We start from the raw sequence: 13274 nt of genomic DNA on the forward strand, positions 1-13274 counted from the left end.
GGCCGATGATATCAGCCAGGCCAATAATCGGTCTATCCCTGCTGTGTTTCCCCAAGGATTATTTTCAGCAGGAGTGGTAGGCCCCCCTGAAACTAGTGTTGTCGCAGGGCGGGCACGGATACATGGTGTCAACAGTGTTGTCATAGACGTGCACAGTAAGCTGTTTATCGGTGTATTTTCTACACAAAGGAAATTAGTGCACATAACTTAGGTAAATACATATTAACAATATTTATTTAAGAAAAAATACAACATATTTCTAGAAAGAATAATCCTGCAGAATATGTGTGTGAATGCTGAACAGCTGAAAAGAAATTGCAAAAGCATTGCTAAAAATGCATAGCCTAAATGGGGGGAAATGGGAAGAAACCCTTTTAGTCCACAACACAGCTAATGTTAGCCTGCAATGTATACAATGTATACAACATAGTTACTAATATCAGAAGACATAGACTAAACTGTGGTTACATTACTTATGTACAGCAACAGAAAATATTTTCATTTCATCATCTCTCATTCTCAGAAAATGTCCGCTAGCCTCGATGCTAATGGTTGCTATTTTAACTCGATTGACTTATGCAAAAAATGTTAGCGATCTTAAAGTCTATTAATTTTGGGCAGTCTTTCAGGAGGAACGGGCTGCCCCTCCAAGGCAATGGTAGGGGAAACACTGATGTATGTGGTCTCAGAGGGAAATGTTCTGTGGGAATTTGGGGAATTTATGTGAATTATTGGTAGTTCTATATGGACCGTTTTCTTCTTTAATTCTCTGTCATGAAATACACAAAGTCAAGGCTGAGGTGGTTTGTACATGAACAATTTAGAATTTAGTCTTTGCGTGTTCCTTTGACCGAGGGCCCTGTACAGTACAGTAGATTGTTGGTGGTATACAATATGTTATGGTAATGGCACATACGTTGTGGTAGTATATCTGTGTAATCCTAGCTCTGTGTTTGCATTTTGTACATTCCTGGGCTGTGATAAGAAGCTTCTCTGTCCCTACTGCACGGATGTTTCAGGAAGAGAAGGAATTGGGGGGGGGGGCAGAAATTCCTGTCTTACATAACTGTGATGTTGTCAAGTCCACTTAGTATGTCAGCTCCCAAAGACATGCAGACCCGATCAAATGAAAAGAAGTGAATGAAAAAAAGTTCCAATCTAAAGTTTTCCCTCACTTCTACCAGTTCAATTAATATTTGCCCACAGCCACAGAAAATCCCATGGCTTGAAAGGGAACACCGCTTGGGTTTCAGAAATGATCTAAACCCTAGACAGGGCCCTGAGTGCAGCAATGTATTCCACATGACGATCTAGCTTGCCACATTGCGATGAGTAAACTATTGCAATCACTGGAGGTAACAGGGTACAGCATTCCAGGTATGATCAATAAAAGAGTGAATGACAACGGGTTTCACGTCCCCTCCTCATCAGCCTGTACTAGGGAAGTTAACAGTTAACTACAGTAGGACCCCACTCATCCGAACTTCAGAGATCCGAACCTCTTGGTCTACCGGACGGGCTTAAAATTTCTTTTTTTTTTAGCCTGCTATCTGGTTACTGGTGGGATTTTCATTACAGTACTGTATCCTACTGTGAATAAAAACAGAACTGTATGTAGACCTACATGTTGCCTGTAGGCTGTAGCCTACTGTCACATTTCATTTCTTTGTTACTTTAATGTCAAGCTCAAAACGGAAACGAGTCTGCTGCGCGAGAGCTGCATTCCTTGGTAGCCAGAAAGCGCGTCAGCAACCTGAAGCAGAGGAGCATCGAGTCATTTTTCGTTCCCAGTTAATGGACTTCAGGAACACAGACGTGTTGTGAGCATGTAGATTAGCCTACTAGGCCTAGTGTATTTGTTAAATAATATCCTACAGCCTAGGCCACGTTAGCCTACATCGGTTGTTTTAGAGACTTTCTTTTAGGCTACAATAGCCTAAGACACGACAACTTGTCTGTCATTTCATTTATTTATTTATTGATTATCATTTGCTCTAATTGTTCTAATGTTTGGTTGTTTTTAGGCTATACCATTTCGTTCTGCGAATACAATAGCCTATCGATGCAGCGTGGGCCTCATTTGAGAATAAAGTACTGTATTTGATCAAAGCATGCACTCAAGTTGAAATTTGTTTATTTTATTATAGGCTACTGTAGGCCTATTATAGGCTAGGCTATATGAGTTTAGTTGGCTATTTGATTGCAATTTTGATGCATTTTCACAAGTAATTAAGGGTATTTATTGGTCTATGAGTTTATATGAAACAAGTATACCACTTAATGAATTTGGTGCATTTTAACAAGTTTCAGACATCCAGACATTTCAGAGATACAAACGACCTTCGGTCCCGTTGGGTTCGGATAAGTGGGGTCCTACTGTAACTGGTTAACCGATAATACAAAATGTACGGTCGATCCTATTGGTTAAACAGTTACTTTGAAATCGACAATGCTGGAGATTTGAATTGACAGAATGTAATTTGTTAGAAAGAGTTTTATTTTAATTGAGTATGAGGGCGAAATACACGCCATCCCCCATTGGGCATAAATCATGAAATGGTATAAAGTCAGTTGCAGACGCTGGCAGCTTTGGCAAGAGGTTAGGCTACATCAGTGCCTTCAGAACGGGCAGCCTATAGACCTTTCTGACCTGTCAATCACGCAGAGAATAACCAATAAGGTTGCTTGATTTCTTAAGACCACGCCTCTGATGTCCCACAAACAAAGCTTGGTAGATTAGACATTAGTTTGAAGAAAATGGATAATATCTGATAAATTAAGATAGGTCTTCGCCTGGACACATCAGTTCCAATGCTAATCCAGCACAATAAGAGCGGGATAGCCAGTTAGCTCATGAACTCACAACAACTAGCAGCAGCTTAATAGCAAAATAGCTAACGTTACAGGAATCATCAGTGTAACTGTTTTAGCCACTGACCACTACCATTAATGTTAAGGAAGCTGCTGCTAGTTGTTGTGAGCTCATGAGCTAACTGGCTATCCCGCTCTTATTGTGCTGGATTAGCATCCAGTCCAGGGATGAGGGCCTGTGTTGCGGCTGAGCATAACATTCCAGCCTGGGGATGAGGGGCCTGGTCTGGAGTGATCAGACCACAAATTCTACGGTAGACAACAAGCTTAGAAACCCAGCTGGGGTTAGGTTAAAAACCTTGTTTTAACCTAGTTTAAGAGTTAATCCATGTTGATGCAACCCAGTGTAAGGGGCATACATTTTGTTTTGAGTACATTTATTAGTATATTGAGCAAACTTAATTTACACTCACTATGTTCACAAAGCAAATCACGCTTGACAGTTGTGATCAGCGGCATAGGTTTGGTGGGGGACAGTTTTAGCATCCAAATACCCGTCGCTACAAGCATGGACACGCACGAATGCACACACTCACAAGATACTAGATTGTAGAGGGCATAAGTTTCATAAAACAGCTTTCCAGCCCATGGGTGTGATCTGGGGGAGGTAATTTAACCCCTGCACTGCCAGCAGATTTGAATACCCTATCAACTCTATTCCACAAGAAAATGACTACCTAGCTTGTCTCAGGCTGAGTGCTGATGCTGGAAGAGTCGGAGGTTCGGTCTCTCCCGGTTGCTGCTAGACAGTTCATGGTGTCACTAAATGGTCTGCACTTATATAGCGCTTTTCCACCTTAGCGGCACTCAAAGCACTTTACAATGGCCTCTCATTCACCCATTCACACCAGCTGCCATGCAAGGCGCTAACCTGCTCATTGGGAGCAATTTGGGGTTAGGTGTCTCGCTCAAGGACTCGTCGACATGTGGACAGTCGGAGCTGGGATTCGAACCACTGACCCTTCGATCATTGAACGACCCGCACTACCAACTGAGCTACAGCCACCCCAGTCACTAGCCTATGATTTCCCGAATTCGCAATACAGGCTTTGTTAATCCTAACACTATACCCCTTTCTTTTTCTCTTCCTCTCTCTCTAGAACGTACAGTCTGAAGAAGGGACAGCTGGAGAGGGACTATGCACAGGTAAAGGGTTTCAGCACTATGATGGAGCTCAGATAAACAGATTTGTGATGTGGCTTACATTCAGCTGTGTGTGCCAGGGCTATATTTGGGGTTTGCAGTGTCACTGCCGAAGGAATGAATGTTAGGACTTGCCAACTCAAGGGACACACACACGCACCCCCCCCCCACACACACACACACACACACACTGCTGCTGAACTTTCATTGGCTAAATTAAGGTGTGAGTCTGCCCCTCCGAGCTGCTATTGTTTGTGTGTGTGTGGGTGTATGCGTGCGTGTATGTGTGTGGAGGGGGAGGGGGTTAGCAACATCTCCTGATGTCTGACTCAAGTTAATGATATCACAAATAGGATTATAGGTGTTTTGGGCTCACTTATGTCGATAGGCCTGGATCTGTCCTATCCAGGCCTCAACTCTGCACTGTCCAGAGGGGAGGTCAGGGTGGAGGGTCTTCTTGCAACGCTGGGCACACTTATACAAGCTCGGATCATGACGCTGTGCATGATGTCACTGTGCGCGCGCACACGCACGCACACACACACTGGAGCACAATACTGTGACTGTGTGACATACACCAACACTCACATGTTTGCTTGCCTTCACACACACACAAACACACACACACACACACACACTCACTCACTCACTCACTCCTCTCACTATGCCATGCAGCTGTCCACACAAATAAACATTGTTTTCTGGCCCTATCATGCTCAGCCCTACTGATCACACACTGCTGTCTGTAGTAGAGGGGAGGATGAAGAGATGAGAAGAGGAGAGAGAGAGACAGAGAGAGGGAGAGAGAGAGGGGGGGTTAGGATATAAGAGGTTGGAATGAACGAAAGGGAATTTGTGTGAGAGGGGTGTTGTGTTTGTGTGAAAGAGACTGTGGGTCTGATCTACTAAAGGTTTGCACGTATATAAAAACGTGTGCAAATACCTTAGTACCCGCAAATACATGTGCAAGGTAATCTATGAACGGTGTGCAAGGGGGATTGCGTCCTTCAAGTGCGCAAATTAGCACGCACTATCCAATTAGTACGTTTGGCCGACATTAATATGTAATAAGTGGCGTGCGTCCCCTAGCGTGCAAAATATGGGAGGAGAAAATGCAAATACGTAATTGTAGCATGCACACTGTGACTTATCAAGCCTGAAAGCTAATTGAGTGGTGGCGTTTACCTTGGAAGGGCAGGTACTATTTGGCTCCGTGCAATTGCGCACACAGATGGCGGCCGTTATAAGGAGAAGACAAAGGAGGCGAGCACGCCGAGAACAGGTGTTCTCCCTCCGTGTGACAATGTTTGGGATGTCAGAGGAGAGGATAATCCAAACATATCGCTTATCTAGCAATTCCATTCTGGAGCTATTAGATGAATTAAGGGATGATTTGGAGCCAGACACAAGAAGGAGTCATGCCATACCTGCAACCAAACTTCTGGTTACTCTTCATTTTCTCGCAACTGGTTCATTCCAGCGTACAGTAGCTCTCGGTGCTGGGATTTCCCAAAACAGTTTCTCATCTGTGCTTTCCCCTACTGGATGTCATGTTGTGCAGGATTGGCCAGTATATAAAGTTTCCCCGTACCCAGGACGCACTGATCGAAACCAAGCAAGGCTTTTACCCGGTAGCTGGTTTCCCCAGAGTCTATAAAATTACAAAGTCTACTATGTGCTCTTTATTTTGTATTGTATTTTGTATATGCAACGTATGTGAATGCATGTTGGTGGTGGTCGGAGGGGCCGTAGGCGCTGGCAGCCACGCTTCTGTCAGTCTGCCCCAGGGCAGCTGTGGCTACAGATGTAGCTTACCACCACCGGTACAACTGTCTGATTGAATACTGGACTCTGTAAAGCGCTCTGGGTATCATGAAGGGCGCTATATAAATGCAATTCATAATAATAATAATATTCATTCGTTTTAAATTAGCCTAATCATTTTCCCACACAGGAGATCTGGTGGATTTCCAGTGTGTCGTGTGGTTTTATAAAGTTACTGCCGAGTCAAGCTCTCATGCTAGAGGGAATAATTGTGGGCCTAACAGACGAGGATAAATCCAGGCACTCCAAAAAGTGAAAAAACAAGGGAAAAGAATATATTAAAAAGCCTTTAATAAATCATGGCTGCTCAAAATTTTCAAAAAGCCAACATGTTTCGGTCAACACAGGACCTTCTTCAGGGCTAATAGGCAAATGCAAATTGTAGGCCTATTCTTCCATTCCAACTACACGTGCAATCTGAAGGACTGCACACGCAATTTTGCGTTCTTTATTTGGGATCTTAGTAGATCAGGTCCTGTGTGTGTGTCTGCTTCGAGAGTGGGAGCTCATATTCAGTGCTATAAGTACAGTAATTCAGTCCTGCATGTGTGAAACCTGTGCTCCTAAATCCACCGACTGTCTTATTATCGACGGTGCACTCTTCTCCCCTCCACCCCAGCCAAAGAGGTTGCCAAGCAACAACACCGTCTCCTATAGGATAATGGATTTCTTCCTGATTGTAGTGCGTGTGTGTGTGCGCGCGTGTCTGTGGCTGTGTGAAAGTCCTGAGTGAGGAGAAATCAGTGAGGTGTGCATGAGAAGCCGGCACTCACAGTTTTTCACACTCAAAGATATACCACTTTTTCTCTTTCTCTCTCTCTCGACCTCTGTCACTCCCTTCATCTCTCTCCCTCCCTCTCTCTCTTCTCTCTTTCTCCCCCTCTTCGTAATGTTCGTACGGTGTGTCTGCCAGTAGAACCAGGTAAGCTCATGGTGTAGTGATGTCATGCTCACATGGGCTTGTGTTCTCATAGCCGATTGGCTCAATCTCCGTCTGAGCCACCGGGTGACGGCCTATGAGGGAGCCAAGGGGAGTTTTCCAAGCCAACCACAGATGACTGAGACTCTGACCTCTCAGTATGTCAGACAGAGCCCTCCTCCTGTTGGGACACCATCTCTAATTAGCTGTTGTCAGTCAAAGCACTCCTACGCAGTGTGTGTGTGTGTGTGTGTGTGTGTGTGTGTGTGTGTGTGTGTGTGTGTGTGTATGTGTGTGTGTGTGTGTGAGTGAGAGCGAGTGAGTGTGTGTGTGTGTGTGTGTGTGTGTGTGTGTAGGATGACAGGCCTTTCACTGTTATTCCTCCCATTCCTCGTCTACAGCAGACATAACTGGAATAGTTTTGTGGTAGGATCAGACTGCTCTAGACTCCCAAAAAAGGCCAGAGTGTGTGTGTGGGTGTGGGCATGTGTGTGTGCATATGCATGTGAATGTGTGTGTCGAGGGCAGTGTGTGCGTGTGTGTGTGTGTGCATGTATGTGTGTGTGTGTGTAATGTGTGTGTGTGCGTATTAAATCAATCCCCTTTATGATTCCTTTGAGTGTATCTCTAGGATAATGGAATTGAGATAGTACTAGTCTCAGTACTTTTCTACTCCTGAGCTGTATTGAATCTCTCCTCTCTCCTAAGTGTCTGGAGAACAATCGTCTGGTGTCCGCAGTGCAGCTTCCCCTCCCCTCCTCCGTCTCTCTCCCTCCCTCCTTCCCTCCCTCCATCTCTCTCTCCCCTTCTCCCTCTCTCTCTCCTCCACTTCTCCCTTCCTCTCCTCCCTCCCTCTCTCCTCCCTCTCTCTCTCCCTCTCCTCCCTCTCTCCCCTTCTCCTTTCCTCCCTCTCTCTCCCTCTCCTTCCCTCACTTGCCATATTCCTTGGAAATGCTGGCTCATTTGCATAAACGAATGCACAGTCCCCATGGGGCGTTACGTTGTGGTTTGCTCTGCACATTCTATCTGATCTATATATCTATTAGTGTTTTCAAAAATATCAACATATAAGATTCTTAAATTTTATACTGTTTCAATACTTATTTTCCACAGTATCAGTACTTTCAGCACTATCGATACCAGCTGGCTTTTTCACTCTATCTCTCTTCTCTCTGACCAACACAAGAGCAGAGCAGTGCCAACAAAAGGTGCGAACACAACCAGTTAAGCCAAGCACCTGAAGGACTAATACGTGTGTCTCTACTAAGGATTTAGAGAGGTTGGTGACAACTCCTCTTGAAACATCGTCTGAAGCATTAAACAAGATGGTCCAGTAAACTATTAACTTTAGCTCAGTACATTAGCTCTAGCAACAACCATGAGCTAGCTTGCGAGCAGCTATCGAGACTGCATTCAGCTCTGAGGGGAATAAGATAGCTAGCTAACTAACATTTAAAGGGCACCGCACATGCTAAATCAATTTTGTAATGTGTTTATCATATACATGTTGGTCTCTGATGGTCCTACCTGTACAAAAGTTGATATAAAACAACCCAGTCATTTGTTTATGCTCAGCACACTCTCCTGTCCTGGAAGGTCCACCCTTCAACAAGCCATTCGGAGTTTTCCACGTTGTTACTGATGTTTTGGTGATGTAAATCGAGGAGCATTATCATAGTTCCGCCCAGGTCCCGCCCTAGTGGCCAGGTTTGCTTCCGCTCTGAACTCCGCCATTTTTTTCCAGCCGAGTCGAGTGCGTCACATCAGGAATTATGCCGCATTGCTGTTCTGTTTTCGGCTGCAAAAATCCACACGTATCGCTACATCTTGTCCCAACTCTTCGTGAAGAAATTGGCACCCCTCCCCCGCCCCTTCCCCTCTATCTCATTGGTCAACGGGGCTTTCACAGGAATCCATTCAGACAGACGAAATAAGATAGCTCAGGGGCGAAATGTGATCTTCTTTCTTCATAGGACATTAAAATTCACTTTTCTGAGACCACAGAAACCGATTTTAGGTAGGTGAAAACAGCATATGCGGTGTCCTTTAGCTAAGATGTCTAGCTATCTTAGCTTCAAGCTAGCTAGCTAATTCCCCTCAGAGCTGTTCAGCAATTGGCTGAAGCAGTAGTAAATGTGACATTGTTAGCTAGATAGCTCAGGGATGTATTAAACTAGAGCTAGCTAGCTTGGCTTTGAGAATAGCTGTTTGGCCAACAACAGGACAATACCAGCTATCAAGCCTAAAGAATCTGAGTTTCAGTTCATAGGAAAATACTTTGAAGGGAAGTAAATTAACATAGTTGCAGTTGTGCTTAACACTACTATTAACTGTACGTAATTTCTAAGATTATTTAATTTGATAATTTAGTTATTTTTTAAAATCCTGATCTTAAGAGAATTATTATGCCCTCAATGTTGTCAATTTTTCCCTGTGGTATCGAAAATGGTATCGAATATTTTTCAAGGTATCGTATCGAAGTTAGAAATTCTAGTATCGTAACAACACTGCTATCCATATATCTATCTATTTATCAATAAATTATCAGTAATTCAACCCGAGACCCAGTAGGGCTGTCAAATTAAAATTCAAACTTCGACTAGTTGTTGACTTTGTCGGAAAAATGTGCAATACATTTTTTAAATGTAGATTTGATTAGTAGGCTACGGCTCATACAGCCTCCCGAGTCCCGTCCATCTAATCATGCCAAAACACATTCCACATATTCATTCTTTTCAACATGGCCAAGAAACAGCCCAACGACTATATCTATCTATCTATCTTTTTGTGCGTGGCTGTAAGCCAGCGCACCTAGGATAGCGTTTGTCCGATTATCACTCCCTCCCTCCCTCTCTCCATTGAATGTTGACCTGCATCTCCAATGCACAAGTAGAGTAGTGGTGAGAGCATAGGACTCCCACCCAGGAGACCGGGGTTCAAGGCCCCGGTGGGGATGACTTTATGGGACTATACCCCAAACCTCCACATGTTCATCCTTTCACTCTGACCTTTACCCCTTGGCTTATAGGTCAGATCCTGTCCCAACCCCAACCCTTATTCTAACCTCAACCCTTGTCTTTGAAATTGAGAGTTTAACATATTTTTGGAATGATTTTTCAAGGTGCCCACCCACACCCTCTGTATGACCAAAACGGTGGTAGGGCAATTATCAGACTTTCTCAAAAGTGCTAGTTTTGTAAACCTTTTGATCTGAACCATTGTATATGATCATAAGTAACCTTAAAACAGGGCTAAACATGATTTTTCCCTTTACTACTCCTTTAACACAACAAAAATGTTCATTCACTTGTTCATTCACTTGTTCTTTCACTTGTGCAGTACTGCGCTGTATGAGCCACCCAGGCTGATCTTACTTGCGCTGCGTCAATGGCAATATTGATTGCAAAAATGTTGTCCGTCCTATGATCCACAAAGGCTGATATTTTGTTAAGCACTGAACCATTAATGCTGATATTTTGTTGCAAAAAATGTCACCTGCCAAAGTGTCGGTGGCATCCAAAACATACACGCCAAATGAAAAATATACCCGCATTTGGCGCTTGGCGGGTGATAATTTTGAACCCTGATGCTGTCACTTCTCCACCTCTGTGCCAATTCACCTTTCGCTAAGTCCCGCCCCCCTTGGTAGATGCTGCTATATCGGTCAAGCCTGTCAAGCTTTTGCAAGTCAATGTGTCGTTTTCAACTAGATATTTCAAAGGAAATAATAGCACATTTCTGGAATAATAGTTCTGAAATATCAGAGATGGGTAGATAGAAAGGACTACAATATGCTTTTGAGAGCTACAATCACGATATAATTTGTCGGCAGAGTATAGAACTTATTCGCAAACCCCGGAAGTAGCTATGATGACGGGGACACCCGCGTCTAATGTGCTAGTTTAGCTGAGCACAGTATGCCTTCATCACGATACAAAGAAAAAATAAGTTTGATCGGAGGTGTGGATCCGTATGAAATTGACACAGTCGCCATGAGTAAAGATCACTCATTATTGCTAATTATAGTTGGACATTTATGACTATCTTGTGCATACAGTAACATTATCAGCAAGGCTCGTATAACACTAGCGCTAGCTACACTACTACCAGGCCGATTAGCTGCACAAGGCTATGGTGATTGACCCACAATGGCATACTATGAGATTAGAAGAAACACTTGCCATTAAATGAAATCTCTTGACCACTGACATAGAGCAAGAAGGTTATTTATTTCGTCCTATAAGCGCCGCCACCACCACATCTAACAGGGTGGGGGCATAGCCTATTCAAGACGGTAGGGAATTCTCATTCTGCTGACCTTAGCTCCGGGAGTCATGCTTCTGTCGCTGCGAGGGAGCAGAGCACCATGTTTGACAGACTTGTACTAGAACGAACTACCTGCCTCACGTCAGGATACCCTTTTCCCCTCCACTTCGGTGGAGAGGAAGAGTTCCATGGACATGAAAGAGTTTATTCAGGCTATGCATCTCTTAGCTAGGTTACTACCACCAATAGCTATGTTAACTAACGCTAGCTAGCCCTTTGAATACAACCCTCTTGCCGGCAAAATGTATATAAAAAACTAAATTAATCCCCCAAAAATCCTACATTCCAACATGTACTGAAAGCTGAGAAACTGCGCATTCTAATATAGGAAAAATTCAATTCATATTTGAAATGTTGCCACTGTACTCACCAAACTAAAAGGGTTAGGTTAGCTAGCTAGATAGCGTTAGCTATAGCGTTAGCTAGCAGAGAGAGGGCTGTAGCAATGAAGCTTATAACTGCTGAACATTTTTAAGCAAAATATTTGTTCTTATTTCGTTTGTTATTCGTTGATTATTATTAAAAACATAGATGAACAAGCCATGTTAATGGGCTTATTCTGAAAGCTTGACGGACCTCCCTTGCCTAGTTATGGTTGCTAACGTAAGATTGGACAGTGGCTGAGAGGCTTGGCGAAGGGTCAGTCCAGTTCAGTGTGTTGTTTTTTTGTGGCTCAGCTCTACTCTCTTGTCGCATCTGAAAGCAGAGCTAGTAGGCTGTCAGTGTTACTGCAGAGAAGGGTATGTGTGTATGTGGTGTTAGAGAGAAGCGGATCTAGTAGGCTGTCTGTCAGTGTCACTGCATACAGCAGAGAAGGGTGGGAGTGGTGGTGTTAGAGAGAACCAGAGCTAGTAGGCTGTCAGTGTAACTACATGCAGTGTGTGTGTGTGGGGGGGGGGGTATTAGGGCTATCAGTCTTACTCTGTAATCACATAAAAATTTGAATGCTTTATTATTTGTCAAATATATATTCACATTTTTGTGCGTGGCTGGCCAGCCGCGCAGCTAGTATAGCGTTTGTTGGGTTATCACTCCCTCCCTTACTCCCGACAATGTTGGCCTGCATCTCTCTGTTGGCACCACAAGAGGCAGTAGTCCCAGCACACCAAAATCAAGAAGAACACCAAAATCAACCCGGCGATCTCCATTGCACAAGTAGAGCAGTGGTCAGAGCATTGGACCAGGGTTCAAGACCCAGTGGGGATGACTTTATGGGACTATACCCCAAATCTCCACATGTTCATCCTTTTACTCCAACCTTTACCCCTTGCCTTATAGGTCAGATCCTGTCCCAACCATTATTCTAACCCCAACCCACACTAGGGATTGGAAGAAGGACACCAAAATCAACCTGCCGATCTCCTCTGCACAAGTAGAGTAGTGGTCCGAGCATTGGACTCCCAGCCGGGAGACCAGGGTTCAAGACCTGGTGGGGATGACTTTATTGGACTATACCCCAAACCTCCACATGTTCATCCTTTCACTCCAACCTTTTTATCCCTTACCTAAATTCCACAAGTAGAGTAGTGGTCAGAGCATTGGACTCTCACGCAGGACATTCTCAGAGATTACTGTCTATGCTGAGTGAAACTCCTCTAGTCTATATGTAACTAAACAAACGCTGTTGTTTACATCTTGGAAGTGATGTGTCCAGGCGGCAAGACCTATCTTAATTTATCAGACATTATTTCATGTCATTAAAATTCACAGCTATTTCAGTGGCATGACTAGCATCCATCCTACCAGTCCTGAACAGAAACAAGCTAGCCACGCACATAAGCCGGGCTGGACCTGGCCTGATTAATGCTTAAAGTCTATAGCCTATTAGTATTCCAAAGCCTACACCATCAGCATGTGGTTGTTATACGGCTATTTTACGGCTCTAGAGCGGTAATTTGTGAAGTGTTCCACTGGTTAGGAACTGTTGTAGGCCTGTTGTGGCTTTTCACATGCCTTTGTAATATGATCTTTAGAAACATCTTTAGACACGAAATAGCTTCCTCACTTGCTGCAGCACGCATGCGCACAGCGTGCTGGAGCAACGATTGCGCGCTGTGCGCATGCGTGCTGGAGCAAGTGGGGAAGCTATTTTGTTTCGAAAGACGTTTCTAATGATCATATTACAGAGGCATGTGAACAACCACAACAGGCCTACGCTCTATGTAAGCACAACTAGCGATTCATAAAGACA

General features: G+C 44.0%; 1 protein-coding gene across 1 annotated transcript in view; it reads left to right on the forward strand.

Annotated features, from left to right (window-relative positions):
• The window catches only part of fchsd2 (FCH and double SH3 domains 2), a gene marked incomplete at its 3' end in the record, with an annotated part of 71151 nt that overhangs the window by 21713 nt on the left and 36164 nt on the right, over positions 1–13274 (forward strand). Inside the window, exon 3 of the mRNA XM_084448622.1 lies at positions 3972–4017. Coding sequence (XP_084304748.1) covers positions 3972–4017 — 46 coding nt within the window. The remainder of the gene's footprint in view (positions 1–3971; positions 4018–13274) is intronic.

This window comes from Borostomias antarcticus, assembly GCF_949987555.1.
Source record: "Borostomias antarcticus genome assembly, chromosome: 1".
NCBI lineage: Eukaryota > Metazoa > Chordata > Actinopteri > Stomiiformes > Stomiidae > Borostomias > Borostomias antarcticus.